Source organism: Embiotoca jacksoni, unplaced genomic scaffold (assembly GCF_022577435.1).
Source record: "Embiotoca jacksoni isolate LCO1_2020_lvr unplaced genomic scaffold, fEmbJac1.0.p SCAF_46, whole genome shotgun sequence".
NCBI classification, from domain to species: Eukaryota; Metazoa; Chordata; class Actinopteri; family Embiotocidae; genus Embiotoca; species Embiotoca jacksoni.
In genome coordinates this window covers 2,113,941-2,133,373 of record NW_027185399.1, presented here as the reverse complement: position 1 = coordinate 2,133,373, position 19,433 = coordinate 2,113,941, and the positions used below count along the sequence as shown (strand labels likewise).

The following is a 19,433-nucleotide window of genomic DNA, read 5'->3' as shown; positions in this document are numbered from 1 at the left end:
CCTGATGTGGCCGTGAACAGCTGGAATGCACATCTGTATTTGTTGGTGTCAGGACCGGACTGAAGGCCTGTTTGTATGTTGGACGAGCAGGTTGACCCAGATGGACAGAAGCTGACATCACAGATGTTCCCGCGGTTACTGTTGCTAAGTCGCGAGAAAAGAAAATTACAACAGCACAAAAACCAAATTGTTGAAACGTTTCGCTTTTTTTATGTTCATAAAGTTGAAAGTCTGTTCCTGTTGCGCGGGAACTGTCAGCGGCACTGAGATGTACACGGCGCAGGAAGAGGCGTTCAAAGTTTCATCACTTAATCAGCATCAGCGCCTGAGTTCCAGATGTCGCTGTGATCGAGCTGCTTTCAACGGAAGAAAACGAAGCTGTTTAAGTCGAAGGTTTGAGACGGAGGCGAGAGGGTTCATGTTCAGATGAGATCAAAGCAATGAAGTTAAGAGTGAGATGAAGGTCGACGTGTTTAATATAAGAGAGACATCTTAGGTTGGAGGGTCGGAAACAGGATCAGAGGAAGGTGACAGGAGAGAAAACGTGTGTGTGTGTGTGTGTGTGTGTGTGTGTGTGTGTGTGTGTGTGTGTGTGTGTGTGTGTGTGTGTTGTTATGGAGGGCCCTCGACCTTCTCCCTGCAGGTCCAGGTGCTCATATCCTTCCCAGTGTGGTCGGGGGCCCCGGTCCCTCCGGCTCCTCTCTGTGTATTACAGTGGGATAAAGGAGCCTACTGTCCGGCTCTACCACAGTCCTCCTCCTGTACATCAGCACCTCAACATCAGCCTGATGGACAGGCAGCAGGAGGGAAAACCGGGGGAGGGGGGAGGGGGGGGGGGCACAGGAGACTGAAACACATATTTCGAGAAAGAGAAGCAGAGGCTGGAAAACATGATAAAGATGCTGGATGGAAGGAAAATGTCAGCTGAAAGAAAGGAGAGAAGGTCACATTAAAGACAGCAGAAGATGCTCTTCGTCCTGAGATGAGACATTAAGACGCTCAGAGAACAGCGGCGGACATCAGCTGATCAGCCGGCGGCGGTGACAGAAGCTGTCAGAGGGAGGAGAAATATCAGCAGAATGCTAATTGTTGGAAGCTAACGGCGCATGGGAACTATGGGAGGAATGCTAATGATGGTTAATGGAGATTATACCCAGGTGGGAGCGTCGGCCGTTCCCTGGAACAAAGCGGGATTGAAGGGAAGACGATGGGAAGGTTGGACAGAGTCTTCAAACCGCCTGATGAAACCACTCTGATGGACCGATGAGTAAATCCTGGTGAACGCTGCTGCTGCTGGTGTTTCACAGATTCTTAATGCTGCTGCACCTCTGACGTAGTTTATTGGAAGTTCACCCGTCGTACATCGTAGAGGTTTGTTAAAGGTTTCGTGAGGAGTCGCTCCGGCGTTCAGAAGTCGTGATTTCGTGATTGTAAAGTCGCATCGTGATGCACACGGATCAGCAGGAAGCTACAAACTTCATCAGGACGTATTCAGAGTGTCGTCTCTTCATCATCCTCACCGAGTTCCACACGTTAACGTCAGTGATGTCACCATGGAAACCTGAAACTGGAGCAGAGAAACAGCAGATTTGGGGTCAAATGTTTGGGGGAACAAAAACAGTGTTCCTGAGCCCATGCAGTGATTTCCACTAATTCCTCTTCACCGAGTGAACGTATCGTCAAAGATTTTCTGTTCCTCAAAAATTCAACCCAAAATCTGATGTTTCTCTGCTCCAGTTTCAGGTTTCCATGGTGACATCACTCACAAATGTTCACATACCAGCGGTCACGAAAAACACGATTATAAAGAAGCTGCTACTTTAAACAAACACGTCGAATACAATACAGGAAAAAAAAAGCTGCTATAAATATGAAAACATCAAATTAAAGGTTGATAGACAACCTGTCACATTTAGGATTATAATCCGTCCCACATTTTGCGATTACAACTCAGATTTTGGTGATAAATGAACACTGTAATTCAATATTAAATAAGAAAGAAAGGCAGCCTGTCTTTAATGTTAAAACAATCCTCAACCGGAGCGCCTTGATTCTGTGATGACAGACTGTTTTTCAGCTGCTAAAGAAAGACCACATTCAGCGTGAAGGCTTTAAAGTCATCGGACTCTTTTTACTTTATGTAACAGCGGTGGAGGTGGAGGGCTGCGATGAAGAATGAGGGTGTGTTCCTATAGATGGAGTCTAAGAATGGGTCCTTTCATACGGCTTCTCCTCCGTCGGCTCGGAGGCCCGACGTGGCCGCCGCTGGTTTCTGGACACGTGAATCTCTCAGTTTGAAGTTGCTCCCACATGATAGAGATTAAGGAGCCCGGACAGACCGCTCGGTCTTGTGTTTTCTGCCCGTCTCCTTCCTCCTCCTCTCCCTCACACATGTTTGTCTTGCTAATGATGAGGAAGAGGAAGGGAGGAAGAGCGCGGAAAGACACATGCCGTCCTGTTCCCCCCTCGGAGAGTCGGACACGTGAGGTGTGAAGGGAAGGTGAAGGCCTCCTGGTTGGTTCAATTCAGGGATTTAAACTGGATTTTATACATTTACAACAATAATGCTTCAAGTATTTAGTTTTTGCTTTTTCTTTGGTTTGTTTGAGATTACAACAATTGCAGGACGCTGTCTTTAAGAGGTGAACGAGGGTGGATGGAGAAGTCAGGAGACGGCAAACCGTGAGCACGAAGACCAGAGAAGATCAAACCTGGATGAGGAAGAACTTCAGCTTTCACCTCTTCATCGACAGCAGCAGCAACACGTTTCTGCAAAAACACACGTTCAGTATTTACCAGCTTAAAAGTTGAGGTTTATACTTCGACCTACGTTGCATGTCACATCCACACTTCCTGTCTCCATCCGTGAAGACATAAATAACAAAATATAATATCCACTGTCAAAGAAATCCTTTTAATCCTCCACACACCTGATCCATCGCGGCAGGAAGTGGGCGGGGCCGAGATCCACGTCAGGATAACTGCACCTGAAAAAAGCAGACGTGACGGCCAGACAGACGACACTTGAACACGGATGTTGGACACACAGACAAAAAAAACAGGAACGCTTTACAGACAGTTTTTTCAGATGGTGTTAAAGTTGCTCAACAATCAAGAGTCTTAAAAGTCCCAGAATATGAATGTCGATCAGGTGACTTGTTGACTGAACTCTGCCTGGACTCTGAAAAACAGCTGATCCGAATGAAGAAAGAACTTTACGGGGTTGAACGTCTGAGCTGACGAGAAGTTAAGAGTGAGAAGCATGCAGCGGATGAACAAGGTGGTTTACAACCGGGCGGCCCGGCGGCACCGTGGGGGGTCCCGTCACGCCGCTCGTTAGCTCACGCTTCACTCGCTTGGAACAAAAGAGCGTTTCGGGGTTTTTTTTGTTTTTTTTTGACCACCAACTAAATTACTCATAACGTCCAAAGATCAAACATACAGAAAGAAATGGGCTTTGTTGGTTTGTTGAGTTTTTGCTGCAACCGGATACTTTAATTAAGCGGGTTACAATAACAGGAGAGTTTGGAGGGACGACGTGTGAGGGAGACGGCAAGTCCTCAAAGGACAGCAGAACATCACAAAAGAAAATACACATATATATAATATACATATCAGATATATGTAATAAATTAAAAATAAAATTAGTCGATGAGTTTCCAGTGAATATCGAATCTGATTTTTCCTCAAAATGCTTTCGTAGTGATGTTTTTTTTAGCACTTCTGTCTTATTTGTGTCTTACTGTAACGTACTTATTGTAACGTACTTATTGTAACGTACTTATTGTAACGTACGTATTGTAACGTACGTATTGTAACGTACGTATTGTAACGTACTTATTGTAACGTACGTATTGTAACGTACGTATTGTAACGTACGTATTGTAACCCCAACCACGATCTTTTCCTAAAGCTTTACTTTTTTTTATTTAAGACCAAATAAAGTAGAAGCACAAACCTATTTTAAACTGCTGATACCAAATCACAATTTAATGAGATTTGATATTTTTAAAAACAAACAACAAAGACCTGTTTAATTTATATTTTCTAAATATGCACTGCTGTTTCTCCATTGCTCAACTTGAGAGTTTATTTTATGATGTTTGAGTTACAACCTAAAGTTTGAGTTACAGTTTAGTCTAAACTGAAAGTAAACCAGAAGCATGTTGAGTCTGTTCCATCTTCTGAACCTCTGGAGGAGTCGTTGAACTCATGAAGTTCCTCCGGGAGTCGAGCTGCAGTTTCACCGCTGAACCCACCTGAATTATTACAGTTATGTACAATTACATTCACACACACACACACACACACACACACACACACACACACACACACACACACACACACACACACACACACACACACACACACACACACACTGATAAGCGGCCATCCTTTCAGAGTTCAAATTTCGACTCAAACAGAAGCAGCAGAGTTTCACTTCTGTTTTCTCTCGCTGCTCTCAAACCCCCCAGAAAATAAAATTAAAACATCCTTCATGCGTTCATCCATACGAGTCATTTTTTTTTTCTTTTTGAGGCATTCAGAGTTCATTTTCCACTCGTGGCTGTTTTATTTCGCCCCCAGAGAGACGCTCAGCACGTCGTACACAGAACGTCTCACTGGGAAAGAAACTGGCTGGAAAACTGCATTAAGGCAGTTTTATAATTTAATGTATTTTATAATTCATAACTCTGCAGCAGGAGTCTCTTCTGGCTTGCCTGCTTTCCCAGAGGTCAAAGGTCAGGGTCAGCATCTGGTGTTCATGTTTTCCAGCTCTGCTGATTAAAATAGTCACAAACAACAAGTGCAGCCTGAAAATATCTCAATGAAGTTAAAAATCTTTAAATTATAATCATTTTTTATTGGGATTTTTTTTCTTGTAAAAAGTTATAAATATGTAACTTTAATGAACAAAGATCATTTTTTTGTTTTAGTCTAATTGATGCCAGGAGACGAACTTGAACCGATGAGAGTGACACGGAGGACGTTTTGAGTTTGATCAAAACAAAGTGACACCAGCGATCGTCATGTGACCATCAGTCCACCAACCGTTAACTCTGCATGAAGAGGTGGAAGTTGGCTCTGGTGAACTCCTGATGGATGGTCTCCAGCAGGACGTCTCCCTCCGGGCTTCCGTCCGCACCCCCCTCCCCCCTCCCTCCTCCCGCCGCCATTGCCCGGGGGAACGGAGGCAGCTGGAGCTCGGGGGTGTAGCTGAAGCTGAAGGAGGTGCGATAAATCAGGCCGTCCAGCCGGAGGAGGGACAGAGGGACGGAGATGACGCGCCGCAGGCCGCGCCAGCCGTCGCTGAAGACGGAGACGTCGGGGACGACGCACAGCAGCGACCTGGGAGACCTGAGAGGAAGACGAGGAAGGAGGAAGACAGGAGATGAGACGCTGGAAACCAAATCAACTAGAACAGAGCTAGTAGTTCATTAATTATGCTGACATTTTACTTTGCTTGTGTGCATGTATAAAAATAGATTAAAAAAAATAGATAAAAAAAGGAAAATGAGTAATGATAAACCCGCAAATAAACTCGTCAGGTGTCTGGCAGCTAAAAGAAGAGTAAACGCTGGACTAGTATTCATCTACATGACTAATAATTAATGCACATTTTTCTTTGTGTCTGTTGTGTTAAAAATAATGAATCAGAAAAACTTAGTTGAAACAAAAGCAGTAGATTTAAAACGCTCCAAATAATTGAAATAATCCGGTGATTGAATTTAAAGTGCTTTTCAGAAACAGAACAAACAAAACAAAGTATGAAATGAAAGTAAATGTAATTATCATCAATAATTTACACCTTTTTTGTGCTTTTCTGAGACTTCCACTTTAAGTTAATGAGCAAAAATAGCAACAACAGAAAAGTAACAAGCTAAAAAGTAAACTTTGAAAGTAGATAATGATCCGATTATGTGTCAGACTAAACAGACGCTCTGAGCCGGCTTTCATTCAGACCTCCATACCTCGTGTAGCTGTGAGGGATCAGGTTGCTAATTGGCTGCAGCTCCTCGTACAAACAGCACATTGTGGATGACTGGTATTCAAACTTAAAGAAGGAGAAGGAGGTGGGAGGTTGGGTGGTGGGGGGGGGGGGGTGTATTTGCAGAAGCCTGTGGTGAGCAGAGAGTCTGACTTAACGATGCCTCAGCACTTCAGGTGTGGGATCTGAGGCGGACTCTGACGTCAGAGGGGTTCCTCCTGTAAAATGCCGACTCGGCGCTAAAGGATGGAGGATTTCTCCCGCTGACGTCCGACGGCAACAGAAAAACTTTATACCTCCGAGAAAATGATGGACACGGCGAAACAAGGGAGTTCAGGAGAACTGGAGGTCACGAAGGAAAGCTTGAAGTGTTCGTCCTCTTTCTCCAATCATGGACAGAATTTTTGTCCTCAATAAATGAGGAAGTAAAAAAGGTAATAAAACCATAAAGCGATTAGTTGGTTAATCAGTAAGCCGACGAAAAGTTAATCTGCAGTTATTTTGTGGTCATTTTATGAATTTGAACATCACTAACTTGATGCTTTTTCAATGGCAGTCTATTGTAAGTTTTTTTTAGTTTTTTTTGGGCAGCCCCTAGTGGCCGTCAGTGATATTACACGTCAGACCAGGAAACAATAAACAATTTTTTTTAAACAGTATATCGTTTTAACAAAATAAAAACACCTAAAGAGCTTCCTCAACTTTGTTTTTTACAATTTCTGAAATAACTAATCTGCAGATTAATAAATAATCACAACAATCTCTGCTGAGTCTATTTAGAGGAATAATTTAGCATTTTAGAAAAATACACTTTTGTGATTTACTTATAAAACTTAAGTTGTGGAAACAAAGGAAACCACGAGACTTTTTACACTTCAGGTGTTTTAACAGACTAAACAAACAAATCAAAATTAATTTAATGGATTTAAAGCCGTCATGTATTTTGTTGTAGAGCATTTCTCCAAATTTAAGTCAAGTTTCAGCATTGATTAAATGTAGTAAGTTGGATATTTAATTTGATCTGAAAATAAGACGTCTCTGAAACATCGTACAGTTTTAAAGGTTCAGACAGTTTTTTATTGAAATTCCTCCAAAAAACAGCTGAAATAACTGCTTTTAAAATCTCAGTCAAGTGAAATATAATTTGGGTTTCATAACATTCAGTCTAGAAGCGCCACTTAATATTTTTTTACGTGAAAATACCATAAAAAAATGTGATATTTAGGTCCGACTTTAACGAGCGGTCCTCAGAGATCTCGCTACTTCAACGAGACTGAAACTTTTCATTGTGCTGCTCCATCACAGCTGGTGTCTCTGCAGGAGAACACGAAACGCCCGTAAATAAAACGTCTCCCCGTTAAACTTAAAGCGCGACTTATTCACGTGATCCACCAACAGAACTGGAAAAAAAAACAGCTGGATTTTACCTTTAAAATGCAGATCGTGTTTCACCAGTTGTATTTAAAGAATGTTTTTGGTTTTAATTGACTGACAGTATTTTTCCAACATGGCCTCCTTGAAAGGGAACATGCCAATAAAGTGCTGATGTCGTGTGTGGCGTGTTCACAGGCGCTGATTGAAGCCGGTTTCAGGAGCACACGTGTGTTTACGGGAAGTTTCCTGGTTTCTGGGTCGTTCAGTCGGGAAGGAACGAATCTCTGATTAAATCTGTTGTCTGCTTTGTATTTATAGATATTTATTTCCTACCTGTCTGACTCTCTCCGTGTTGAACGGTTTATTCCCCTCCTCTTCCTCCTCCTCCTCTTCCTCCTCCAAACTCACTTGAACATGGTCTCGGCCTCGATGTTTCCGAACCAGGCTTTCAGATGAGGACTGAGGTTTTCTCCGTGGATCTCCAGCATGCCGACGTGTCCGCCGCCGTTCACCTGCAGGGACACGAAGCCAGAAGTGGTGGTTTCACCGTGGTCTTTGAGTCTTTGTCTCTGTAGTTTGTCTTTGTGTCTTTGTCTCTGTAGTTTGTCTTTGAGTCTTTGTCTCTCTGTAGTTTGTCTTTGTGTCTTTGTCTCTGTAGTTTGTCTTTGAGTCTTTGTCTCTGTAGTTTGTCTTTGTGTCTTTGTCTCTGTAGTTTGTCTTTGTGTCTTTGTCTCTGTAGTTTGTCTTTGAGTCTTTGTCTCTCTGTAGTTTGTCTTTGTGTCTTTGTCTCTGTAGTTTGTCTTTGAGTCTTTGTCTCTCTAAACTCACCTCTAACCCGGTGATGACAGGAAAAGGGCTGACGGGTGTCTGGATGCAGGCGAGTCCCTGATTAAAGGTGAATTCCACCGTTTCCACGCCGATGATGGTCCAACAGGACCCGTCGTTCAGCACCACCCTGCTGGGGTCTCTGGCGGTGGGCGGGGCCTGGAGGGGAGGAAGAGGAGGGAGGAAGATGTTGGAGAGGAAGAAACACGGGAAGGGAAGAGGAGACGGACGGAGTGTCACCTGGTAGCGTATGATGGCGTCGTTGGACAGACACAGGAAGGCGTGAGGATCGTCTCTGAACTGGAAGCAGCACTTGTGGAGCTGAGAAACCGGCTCGTCCACGTCCAACATGGCGTGCTGCTTGTTCACCTTCCGGATCACCTGGTGACAAAAACACCCGTTCACCACGTTCACCATCTCCATTTAGCAGGTTAGCACGCTAATGTTTGATACACGATGACTCGAGATGAAGCTGAAGACTCGTTTCGACTTTTCTTCAAGGAGACGGATTGAGAAGTTTGATTGCAGTTGTTGAGCTCAAGTTTTTGGCCCGTTTGATCGATCTCAGTCGATCTCAAGATCATATCGTTGAACACACGGCACACCAAACGGAAACAAAGGAAAGCAGATGGTGTCAGTGAAGTGAAATCTCAGAGCTCACAGGTTTCTCTTTCTGTTTCAGACACATTCCACAAATAAAAATCACCAATCAGATCTCAGAAAACTACAAACGTCATGTTTACGTCCAGTTTCTGAAGATTAGAGGATCTAAGAGCTCACAGGTCAGTAATGAGACTCTAAAAAAGGAGAACAGACGCTTCGTCAACCAGGTGGTCTGTTCTGGACGACACACACACACACACACACACACACACACACACACACACACACACACACACACACACACACACACACACACCATCAAACAGGTGTTTCTCATACTGAAGTGTGCTGATCCAGCTTTCAACTTCAACTTCGACCGCAGCCCAGAATCAGAGCCAAGCAGGTCGTCACGACGACGACGACGACTCGGCAGGAAAAACAGATCTCCACCGAGTCTCCACCACGAGAACATACGGAGGTCCAGTAAACCTCCACCGTCAGCAGGTTAAAGCGTCCGCTCAGCGAAACGTGAAGGACGCTGCTGAGAGTTTAACTTCAACGGGAGGAAATCTAACAGCAGTTTTCAGATTAGCAGGTTACGCAACACCTGCAGAGAGAGAGAGACGCACATCTGGAGGCCACGCTGGATCAGAGCGGAGATCAGGGAACTCACAGGATCGCCTGAAAGACTCGTTTTTAATTGTTTTCATTTCCTGAGATGAGCTGAAGGACGTCAGACGACTCGACTCGTCTCAACAGGAGTTCGATGTAGAAAACAGATTCAGCAAATCAAACAGGTCGTTGAAACATCTGCTGAGAACCAGATTAGATCTGTGACTGACCGAAGCTCTTTCTAAACATCAGGTCATTGTTCTCTGCAGAGGTTTAACGGCACCGACTGCAGAAGTACTTCTAATATTCATGTCATAGTTAGTTGACGTTGGTTCATCTGCTTTTCTTGTTTTTTGGGTCAAATTTCTGGAAATTCAATAAAAATTAGAAGTCTCATAAAATAAGAATAAAATCCTGCAGCACCGACTTCAGATCAGGTTTCTGTTGGTCAGTTTCTTTCTGCTGCGTGAAGGAGATACTCAAGTCTAACATGGTCGTGTGTGTGTGTGTGTGTGTGTGTGTGTGTGTGTGTGTGTGTGTGTGTGTGTGTGTGTGTGTGTGTGTGTGTGTGTGTGTGTGTGTGTGTGTGTGTGTGTGTGTGTGTGTGTGTGTGTGTGTGTGTGTGTGTTACCATGGGAGGCAGAGCGACTCCAGACTCGGTACACACTAACTGGACCACACAGCCGTAACAGATGAAACCTTCGCTCAGCACGAAGCCGCCGTGGTCGGCACGCTGGTCCTCCACTACACACACACACACACACACACACACACACACACACACACATTACCTGTTTATACATAATAATGACATACTTCTACTGCAGCACACACACTCTGTGGAGTAATGTCTGCAATTAAAGTTATTACAGTTTTATTTAATCGTTTCCAATCGTTTCTTTTTCAAGCATACACTCGATGTCTGTGTGTTTGTGTGTGTGTGTGTGTTTGTGTGTGTGTGTGTGTGTGTGTGTGTGTGTGTGTGTGTGTGTGTGTGTGTGTGTGTGTGTGTGTGTGTGTGTGTGTGTGTGTGTGTGTGTGTGTGTGTGTGTGTGTGTGTGTGTGAGACAGTGGGGAGGACAGAGTGCTGATAGATGATGCCTGAGGTTTAGGTCTAGGTGCTGGGAGGTCCGTGCTCGTCGAGCTCCGTGTTAAATAAACAACCTGCAGACGAGCGTGAGGGAAAAGGCTCACACAGTGACTGTAGTGATGCCGGGTGGCCGTCTGGGGACGGTTTGATTCCACTTTTCATCACTGTTTTAGTGTCTTTTTGATGACGAAAAATCTCGTCGCACAGAAAAAAAACGTGTTGCTCCCATTTAAAACTATTTTAGAAAGACGTTGTGCTCAGGGGAAACTCGGGCAGTTAGCAGAGTGTCGGTTTCAGCGCATGCCGATTGGTTAAAATGAACCCGTGGTCTACGCCCGGGAGGACGGGCATCAGCAGAACGTGCCACTCGGCTTCTTTGAGGACGTTTTTATGGAGCATCTGGACTCTACAAACATTTCTGATCTTCAGTCAAATCACAGACGGACCACATCGGGACCTCTGAAGCATACAGGACATGTGTTTGTGTGTGAATAGGAAGCTTTGAATAGACTGGAGAGTTAACACACAAGCTGTCTCTCACACACACACACACACCACACACACATTTACCCATGGTGATGGTGAAGGCCGTCCACTGTCTGGCGCTGGCTATGAAGGTTCCTCTGTCCACCGAGAGGTAACGAGTGCTGACCGTCTGTGAGCGCAGACGATTGAACAAAGCCACTCTGGAGCAGGATGAGATACACACTGGAAAACACACACACACACACACACACACACACACACACACACACACACACACACACACACACACACACACACACACACACACACACACACACACACACACTGTGAGGACACACTCCTGCAGGATCTCAGAATGTGCATTGGTTGATGCATCATTTGCAACCAGTGAAACACACACACACACGTTTGTACTTCTATCTTTGTGAGGACCGTCACTGACAGAATACATTCACCAAACCATGAAACCATCTGTTGGCTCTGCTTTGAAAAAACTTTGAATGTTTTAAAGCCACTCAGTATTTTAACCAAAGACTTTATGTAAAAGAGTTCGTAGCTTCAGGTCTGTAAAATGGTTCTGATCCAGGAGTGTCTTCAGCTGCAATACCAGCGAGTGCCACTAGAGGTCGGCTCCAAAAAGCCTCCGGCTCCGTAGACTCCCATTCAACTTCTCTCATCAGATCCAAAGTGAATAAAATGTGTCCATCAGTTATCTCGGTGTTGTTAGCTAAAGTCACTCCTTCTTATTAGTTTTCTGGAGGTCCATCTGAAAATAATCCCTCATTCATTAGAAAAGAAGATTCAAGAAGACCTGTTTTTGGGGGGCGACCACTCCGAACTAGCAAGATGGTGACGGACAGAATCTGAACTTCAACTCGTGACTCTTTCTAATATACAGTTTTAATCCATGAAGGTTTTATTTTTGTAAAACTTTCCACACAGAAACCTTGAACTGACTTTAAATACCAGAAACCGACCCGAAACCCTGAAATAGAGAATAGAGCTCGTTCTAATCTGAACCTTGAAACCAGGTCAGAACCTACACACACACACACACACACACACACACACACACACACACACACACACACACACACACACAGAGAGAGAGACAGACACACACACACACACACACACACACACACACACACACACAGACACACACACACACACACACACACAGAGAGAGAGACAGACACACACACACACACACACACACACACACACACAGGTCTCCCACGGTAACCTGAGCGATGTGATGTCACCTGATCTGCTGTCTCAGCTGTCAGGTTGATGTCTTGTTTTTGTGTGTGTGTGTGTGTGTGTGTGTGTGTGTGTGTGTGTGTAGGTTTTGGATGACTGACTAAAACTGACCCTGTGACTTGCAGTGACCCGACAGTACAGGAAGTTGTGTCATGCAGCAGCCAGCTGTCAATCACACGGACCACCTGACTCTGAGGTTTCAGGAGAGAAACGTTACATCTCCAAAACGTTGTCGCACTTTACTGCAGTATTTTACATTTCTCATTATTTACACTTCTACAGCTGCATTTACGAGTTCTTTTAAATACTTTTTTTTTTGGCATTTAAATTATTTTGATGTGATGAAGAAAACAGAGAGGTGTGCATTTCGGTCGTCGCCATCTTGGTTTTTTGGAGCCAGAAATGACCATATTTGGACGAGCTCGGGGAGGAGCTTATGTCCCACCCCCCTACTGTATAGCAGAAACCTAACTGCACCGGAGACATGTCAATCAAACCAGACACGCCCCCAAAACTGTTTGAAGCCTTTTCCTCCTTTTGGTTTTAATTTCTAAAGTTTTGTAACTATATTTTTTACTGAAGTCGGAAACAAATAAATGTTACAAATTTGACAAATTTTTTGAATTGTTGGACTAAAAAAAAAAAAAAAAGTTGAAATAAAAGTGACTCACGGTCGGCGTTCTTCATGGACTGCCTCTTCTGGGACGGTTTGGAGATGACTTTGATCATCCGGCTGTGGAAGGAACCCACTTCCTGTCTGTTGCCCAGGAAGAGTCGCAGCAGCAGGCAGAAGTGTTTCCTCTTGTCCTGATCAGAGATGAACAGCGACTTGGCGCAGGCGAACATCTGCTGCAGAGACACGGCGGCGGAGAAACTTCATTTAAACCCTGAGCTGAAGCACGTTTTTTCAGTCAGAGGATGTTTCAAATTCTTTGTAATTAAAAGGTTTGTTGTTCTTATAAATAACTCTTTTACTGACGGACAAACTTGTACTTTTTTTTTTCTTCTAGCGTCTGAAAGGTAACCCGGCCGACGTTTTCTCTCGGAGGGTAAATAAGCGAGAGGCCGGTGAACACATACAATGTGTTTACAGACACGTCTGTATGTTCAGTCAACAGGGCTGAAATAAAGGAGGTGATGTCGTCTGGGTCAACACGAGGAGAAAAGACCTCTTTTTTTATTCTGCATATTCTTCTTCTATAACTGCAGAACTTTATGCAGTCGTACTCAACACTTATAAAAACACTCTGATGTGGAAAATTGGTGGAATTTCCCTTTAATACGCCTCCGGTTGCACACAGAAATCCTAAAGTTTAAGAAGCGTGAGGCTGAAGCTCGGTGTTTGGAGCACTCAGGATGCCTCCAGGGTTGCTAGGGAACGCAGTGTCATTAAAGTTGACCTGTTAAACTCATCCATCATCCAGACCGGCTTTATCCTGTAGAGGGTCACAGAGGCTTTTAGAGACCTCTGGTATGTGAACATTTCTGATTTCATCACGAACCTGAAACTGGAGCCGAGAAACGTTCGATTTTGGGGCACATTTTTGGCAAACAGAAAATCTTTTAACCCCACGCAGTGATTTCCACCACAGAATCATGTCTGTTTTAAAGCAGCGCTGCCGGAGGGTCCAGAGAAGATATTCTCATCATCACTGAACACCTGCTGCCTGCAGAGGAACTCAGAGGATGATCCAGTCAGACACCAGGTTCAATTTCAGAAAATTGTTGTTTCTGTCATCAAAGGAGTTTTGATTGACAGCGAAGGATGGAGCAGTAAAACAGAGCAGAGTGAGTGTGTGTGTGTGTTTGTGTGTGTGTGTGTGTGTGTGTGTGTGTGTGTCTGTGTGTGTGTGTGTGTGTGTGTGTGTGTGTGTGTGTGTGTGTGTACATGGCATCACATCACACTCACCCTGGAGTTCGGCTGCTCATCAAACACCAGTTTGAAAGTGTCGGCCTGCGACTGACTGGCGCTGTCCAGACACATGTAACCATACAGGCGGTAGACGGAGTCTCCGTAACCGTCCGCTGGACGGAGACGACAGAAGAGACGGAGAAAGAAGACGGTAAATCAACACGGGGATGAAAAAGACAGCAGGAAGCTTTACAAACTGTTCAAGATGTTCCTGTAAATTGGACAATATTCTTGTTTCTTCACCTTTCAGATGGTCCTGTGAGACTCTCCATCCGTGACCGCTGATAAAGACACACGGAGGAGGACAGAAGAACCTGCAGTGAGTTTAAACAGAAGAAAAGTTCAAACACGTTCTTTATGTTTATTTGATTCAAATCAGTCAAATGTCCAGTTGATTAATTATCTTGACAATTAAACAGCAATTAATCTGATATGCAACAATTGTTTGAGTCATTTTTCAAAGCAAAAATATTAGTTTGTCCAAAAAATGTTTTACCTTATTTGTAAGTAAACTCTGTATTTTGGGGGTTTTGGAAAGTGTTTGGACAAAACCATCAATCTGAATATGTTATCTGTGCGTTAGGAAGTTATGATCAACAATCTTTTGATGACACTTTAAAGAATTCAATGAACTTAAGAAAACAAATAAGTAAACTAATAACCATTCGATGCATTTTGTAAAATCTGAAGGAGTCACAGATGTTTGTTTAAAATATTCATTGCTGCATCTTTGTTGAACCGAGTGTCTGAAAAGGCGTCGGCGAACCTTTTCTCGTTGCCGTAGGACTTCTGGGCGACCTTAGCGTGCAGGATGACGACGCTCTGGTCGGCGTGAGCTTCTCTTTCCGGTTCCCTCGTCGTTCCCAGTGATTGACAGCCCTGAAACCCCAGGTCCACCCTCCTGATTGGACGAGAACGCTGTCAGTCACAAACACCACTAACAGAGTTGAATACTGCTTCTTTTTTTTTAATGTATTTATCGTGTTTTATTTTGATTCTGAATTGACACTTAATTTATATGCAATTAAAAAAAATTAAGTTATCAGCTCAGTATCAACAGTATCAACTTCTTGTATGTGTCTGATCCTTTAGTTAAATAAATAAAGGTTTTAAACTGATATATTTTCTCCTCATGTGCTTCTGCTGTCTTTAATGTGGACAGATGTATCATATAATCCTCAGTTAGAGAAGTGGACTGTGTTGGTGGTTAGAAACCGTCTCCGTGTGCTCAGATCTCAGATGTTCAGCTGAACAGCAGGTTAGTGGCCGACACAACGAGTCGAGCAGCTCCGCTAACAAACGCTGCTGTTTCCCTCCGCTGTGACCGTCTAATGAGGAGTTACGACCTCGGGGCCCGCCGCCTGGAATGCTACTCATAATGAAGACCGTCGACACGAGAGGAAGAGGAGGAGGAGAGGAAGAGCAGAGGAAGAGGAGGAAGAGGAGAGGAAGAGAAGGAGGAGATGAAGAGGAAGATGAAGAGGAGAGGAAGAGAAGGAGGAGAGGAAGAGGAGAGGAAGAGGAGGAAGAGGAGAGGAAGAGAAGGAGAAGGAGGAGAGGAAGAGCAGAGGAAGAGGAGGAAGAGGAGAGGAAGAGAAGGAGGAGATGAAGAGGAAGATGAAGAGGAGAGGAAGAGAAGGAGGAGAGGAAGAGGAGAGGAGAGGAAGAGAAGGAGGAGAGGAAGAGGAGGAAGAGGAGGAGGAGATGAAGAGGAAGATGAAGAGGAGAGGAAGAGAAGGAGGAGAGGAAGAGAAGGAGGAGATGAAGAGGAGAGGAAGAGGAAGATGAAGAGGAGAGGAAGAGAAGGAGGAGAGGAAGAGGAGAGGAAGCGGGGAGGGAGAGGAAGATGAAGAGGAGAGGAAGAGAAGGATGAGAGGAAGAGGAAAAGGAGGAGGAGACGAGGAAGGACTCTGAAAATCCAGTGTGTGACTGATGAAAACAAAACAAAACAAAAAATGCAAAGTTCAGAGTATGAGAACATAAAACATGAATAAATGTGTCAATATTAGTAATTTCACGGAACATTCATGCAGGAGAAAGTTATTAATTGACAAAATGATTATAAATTGTTCATATTTTTGTACAAATTAAATACGTAATAAGATGCTAAATATTTTTGCGCTCCTCCTTTGTGGATGTTGTTTCCAGCGTTTCGGCCACGTTAAGTTTAGCAGACGTGAAAATTCATCCAACTCGGCAAAAAATTAAAAAAAAATTTAAAAAAAAGGAGCAATCGACATGTTTCCCAACACATCGAACGATTCCTTCAAAGTATCTGTAATCCAACCTGTTACCAAAGCGTAGTAATACACCCGTCAGTCCACTAGAGGGGGCCGAGTGTTTGAAAAGTGCACACTGGTATAACCGGCCTTGAAGAGGGAGGTGACGGTGGGTGGAAGCCAGAACATTTCTCCCAGGAGATCCGTGAAAGCAACATGGATTTATTCAAAGAAATCTTTTCCGAACTTTAATCACGTCTACGTTTTACGGCTACTTGTGGCAAAACACGACTCCGACACCAGCACAAACATTCGTAGCCCATTCATACACATTTCCTCCCTCCCTCCCTCCGTCAGGCTTTTCGGTCAGCTGATCTCAGACCAGAGCAGGAAGTTCCTTGTAAGAACTGAACGTTCGGTTCATATTAGACGGAAATCCACCGACACCTCAGTCCACAGTTGAATGGCTGTGTGTGTGTGTGTGTGTGTGTGTGTGTGTGTGTGTGTGTGTGTGTGTGTGTGCGGTCAGTCACCAGGGTGCCAGCAGTAGTCTAAATTAGACCTTGCCCTCCTCAGAGGTCAAAGGTCAGGGGCTCAGACCTTCTGGTATTTCACACCAGGAACACAGAGAGGACTGAAGACCAAGAGGACGTGGGTGTGTGTGTGTGTGTGTGTGTGTGTGTGTGTGTGTGTGTGTGTGTGTGTGTGTGTGTGTGTGTGTGTGTGTGTGTGTGTGTGTGTGTGTGTGTGTGTGTGTGTGTTTGTGTGTGTGTGTGTGTGCGTAAGAGGGGAGGGGGGGCACTTTCACCTCTAAAACCTCCAGATCCAGGAGTCGTTCTGGTTGTTAGAGGCTGAGAGTCGTAATGACTACAATCATCGTTAGGTCAGTTTGTGAGCTCGAGTCAAAGCTGTAAAACTGGACGAGAGGAAAGTTTCTGAAACCTTTGTCGCCTCAGTCGTCGCCTGAAGGACGGCAGGAAAGTCCCGTTTACAACCAGAGTTCACTCACGAACACTAACTGGTGACTTCTTTTTAGTTACCAGCAGTGAAAGGGATTTATAGTTTGCATCAAAACTATTCAAACTGGCAGCGAATCTGAATTTGCGACAGTTTTTCAAAATAAAAGCTCCAATAGATTCGTGTCAGCTCATTCTTCAGAAAAAAACCCGATGGATTCAAAATGATGAAAAGCCTCTTTTTAAACTTGTCCCTGCATGCTGGTGTTAATTTGTGCGTTAAAGTTACGACTCCCTTTAGGTTTCCGCCACCTTCGTTGTCACGACAACGGTAAACGTCCAGACCTTCTCCTCCTCCTCCTGTCAGAGGTATTAAAGAGGTTGATGGGTTCATCGAACATTTCCTGCTTCACGATGGCTTGTTTTTCCATCAGTTCTACATAACTGATTCTACACAGTTATAAATAATAATAGTCAACCATCTGTTTACTTACTGTCCACCTACAATGGGGACTTTTCCTCAGAATATATAAAACGAAAGCGTGGAGGAAAAAGTATTCAGAGTTTGTGAGAAGTTCTGCAGATTTACAGCTGATGACTGACTTGTTTTTTTGACTTTGGAAAATCATCTGCTGTAATAAAGTCTTCATCTGTTGTAGTTCCACTTGATGAAGAGACCTGCTCTGTAGCTGAAAGCTCTGGGAATCGTTGACTCAGTGAATTTTTATCTCGGTGGATATATTTTCTTATGTTTGGTTGTTTTCTGATAATATTCACTGTGTTGAGGTTTTACAGGATGACCAGATTTCTGTGACTGAATACAAATCTGAGGATAAAGAACAGAAAAGAGTTTGATTGAAATGTGACGTCTGGCTGCAGATGATCACAATTTATACCAATATATCAACAATAGCTAACATAATATCTTTATATGGGATTTACGGGCCACAAAAGAGAAAAAGAAAAGAGTCAAAGACTCATCAGAGCTCCCCTGTCTCGTGCGCCACGGTGAGCTCCGTGCGTCACGGCCCTCCTCACCTCTCCAAACCTCTCCACGCTCTCCCCATTGTTCGGATTTCAAAGGAAAAGGGGGGCGGGGTCTCCTCCTCCCCGAATACTTCTCCTGGCATTTTAATACCTCCACACCATTCCTCCAGCAACTCATTCCAGCACTGAGTAAAAGACCTCCGTCAGGTAATCAGCGATCCCTCCGCCCTTCACGCATTTTCACGTCCAAGCGCTCATTCCTCACGGCGCGGTGAGCTTCTGCTCTGGGATAAACTACAGCAACCCGTCACCTCACCTCTCCTAACCCGGGACACAGAGAGAGTTTCGGGAGTTTTTTTGTTTTGTTACCCCTTTTTTTTACCTCTCCCATCCTCCGGCGGTCCGCGGTGCGTCGTGTCCGGTCAGCAGCGTCCCCAGGTGAGTCAGCGGGCTGAGCGGGTCCGGGGACAGGGGAGGGGGGTACAGCAGAGCGGGGTCTGCCTGGGAGAAGCCTGGCTGGTGCATCGGGGTTTCTGGAAGGACGAGAAGGAACTTTCACATCGATTTAAGAATCATTATAGTTTGTAGGAAAAAAAACACGAAACGTTTGCACACTTTAGCATCAGATATTAACGTGAACAAACGGAAGTCTGACATTAAATGCTTCAAGATTTAAACCGTGTTTTAAGTGAAACGTGTGCAGGGGTCACTGCGGTGCAGACTGGATCAGGACTGGACGTTTGAGCAAAGCACAAGTGATAGAGATGATAATTAGAGATGGTCGGTGTACTGGAGCCAAAAAAAGCTAAAACCATTAGTGTAACTGATTGGTAGATCAAAATGAAATCAATCTGCAACTATTTTGATATCTGATTAATAATTTGAGTAATCTGAGTGTGTCCAGGGTTGAAAATGTGATAAATGACTTCTTCTCTTTGTCTTTAATAACTGCAAACTTTAAATCTTTCGATGTTTTCTGACATTTTATGGACAAATCAATGAATAATTAGTTACCTGAAGCACATTTAGGTTTGTTTGAGAGAGTTAATTTGTCCCACTCAGCTGTGAGGGACTTAGTTTGGGTTGTTGGTAAAAGCATTGATTGGCTTTCTTTGAC

General features: G+C 44.2%; 2 protein-coding genes across 2 annotated transcripts in view; one reads left to right on the top strand and one right to left on the bottom strand.

Annotated features, from left to right (window-relative positions):
* Positions 1-4,174: 4,174 nt before the first annotated feature.
* rbpjl (recombination signal binding protein for immunoglobulin kappa J region-like) overlaps positions 4,175-19,433 on the bottom strand; it is a 19,528-nt gene continuing 4,269 nt past the window's right edge. The window contains exons 3-14 of the mRNA XM_069169588.1: positions 18,699-18,849; positions 14,921-15,055; positions 14,398-14,468; positions 14,152-14,267; positions 12,914-13,091; positions 11,064-11,201; positions 10,035-10,147; positions 8,429-8,569; positions 8,192-8,347; positions 7,772-7,875; positions 5,053-5,358; positions 4,175-4,259 (exon numbers count right to left, since the gene is read on the bottom strand). Of these exons, the coding sequence (XP_069025689.1) occupies positions 5,055-5,358; positions 7,772-7,875; positions 8,192-8,347; positions 8,429-8,569; positions 10,035-10,147; positions 11,064-11,201; positions 12,914-13,091; positions 14,152-14,267; positions 14,398-14,468; positions 14,921-15,055; positions 18,699-18,849 (1,607 nt within the window). The 3' untranslated portion in view covers positions 4,175-4,259; positions 5,053-5,054. The remainder of the gene's footprint in view (positions 4,260-5,052; positions 5,359-7,771; positions 7,876-8,191; positions 8,348-8,428; positions 8,570-10,034; positions 10,148-11,063; positions 11,202-12,913; positions 13,092-14,151; positions 14,268-14,397; positions 14,469-14,920; positions 15,056-18,698; positions 18,850-19,433) is intronic.
* Positions 18,544-19,433, top strand: part of matn4 (matrilin 4) — a 22,150-nt gene continuing 21,260 nt past the window's right edge. Inside the window, exon 1 of the mRNA XM_069169576.1 lies at positions 18,544-18,754. The gene's annotated coding sequence lies outside the window, so the exon portion shown is untranslated. The remainder of the gene's footprint in view (positions 18,755-19,433) is intronic.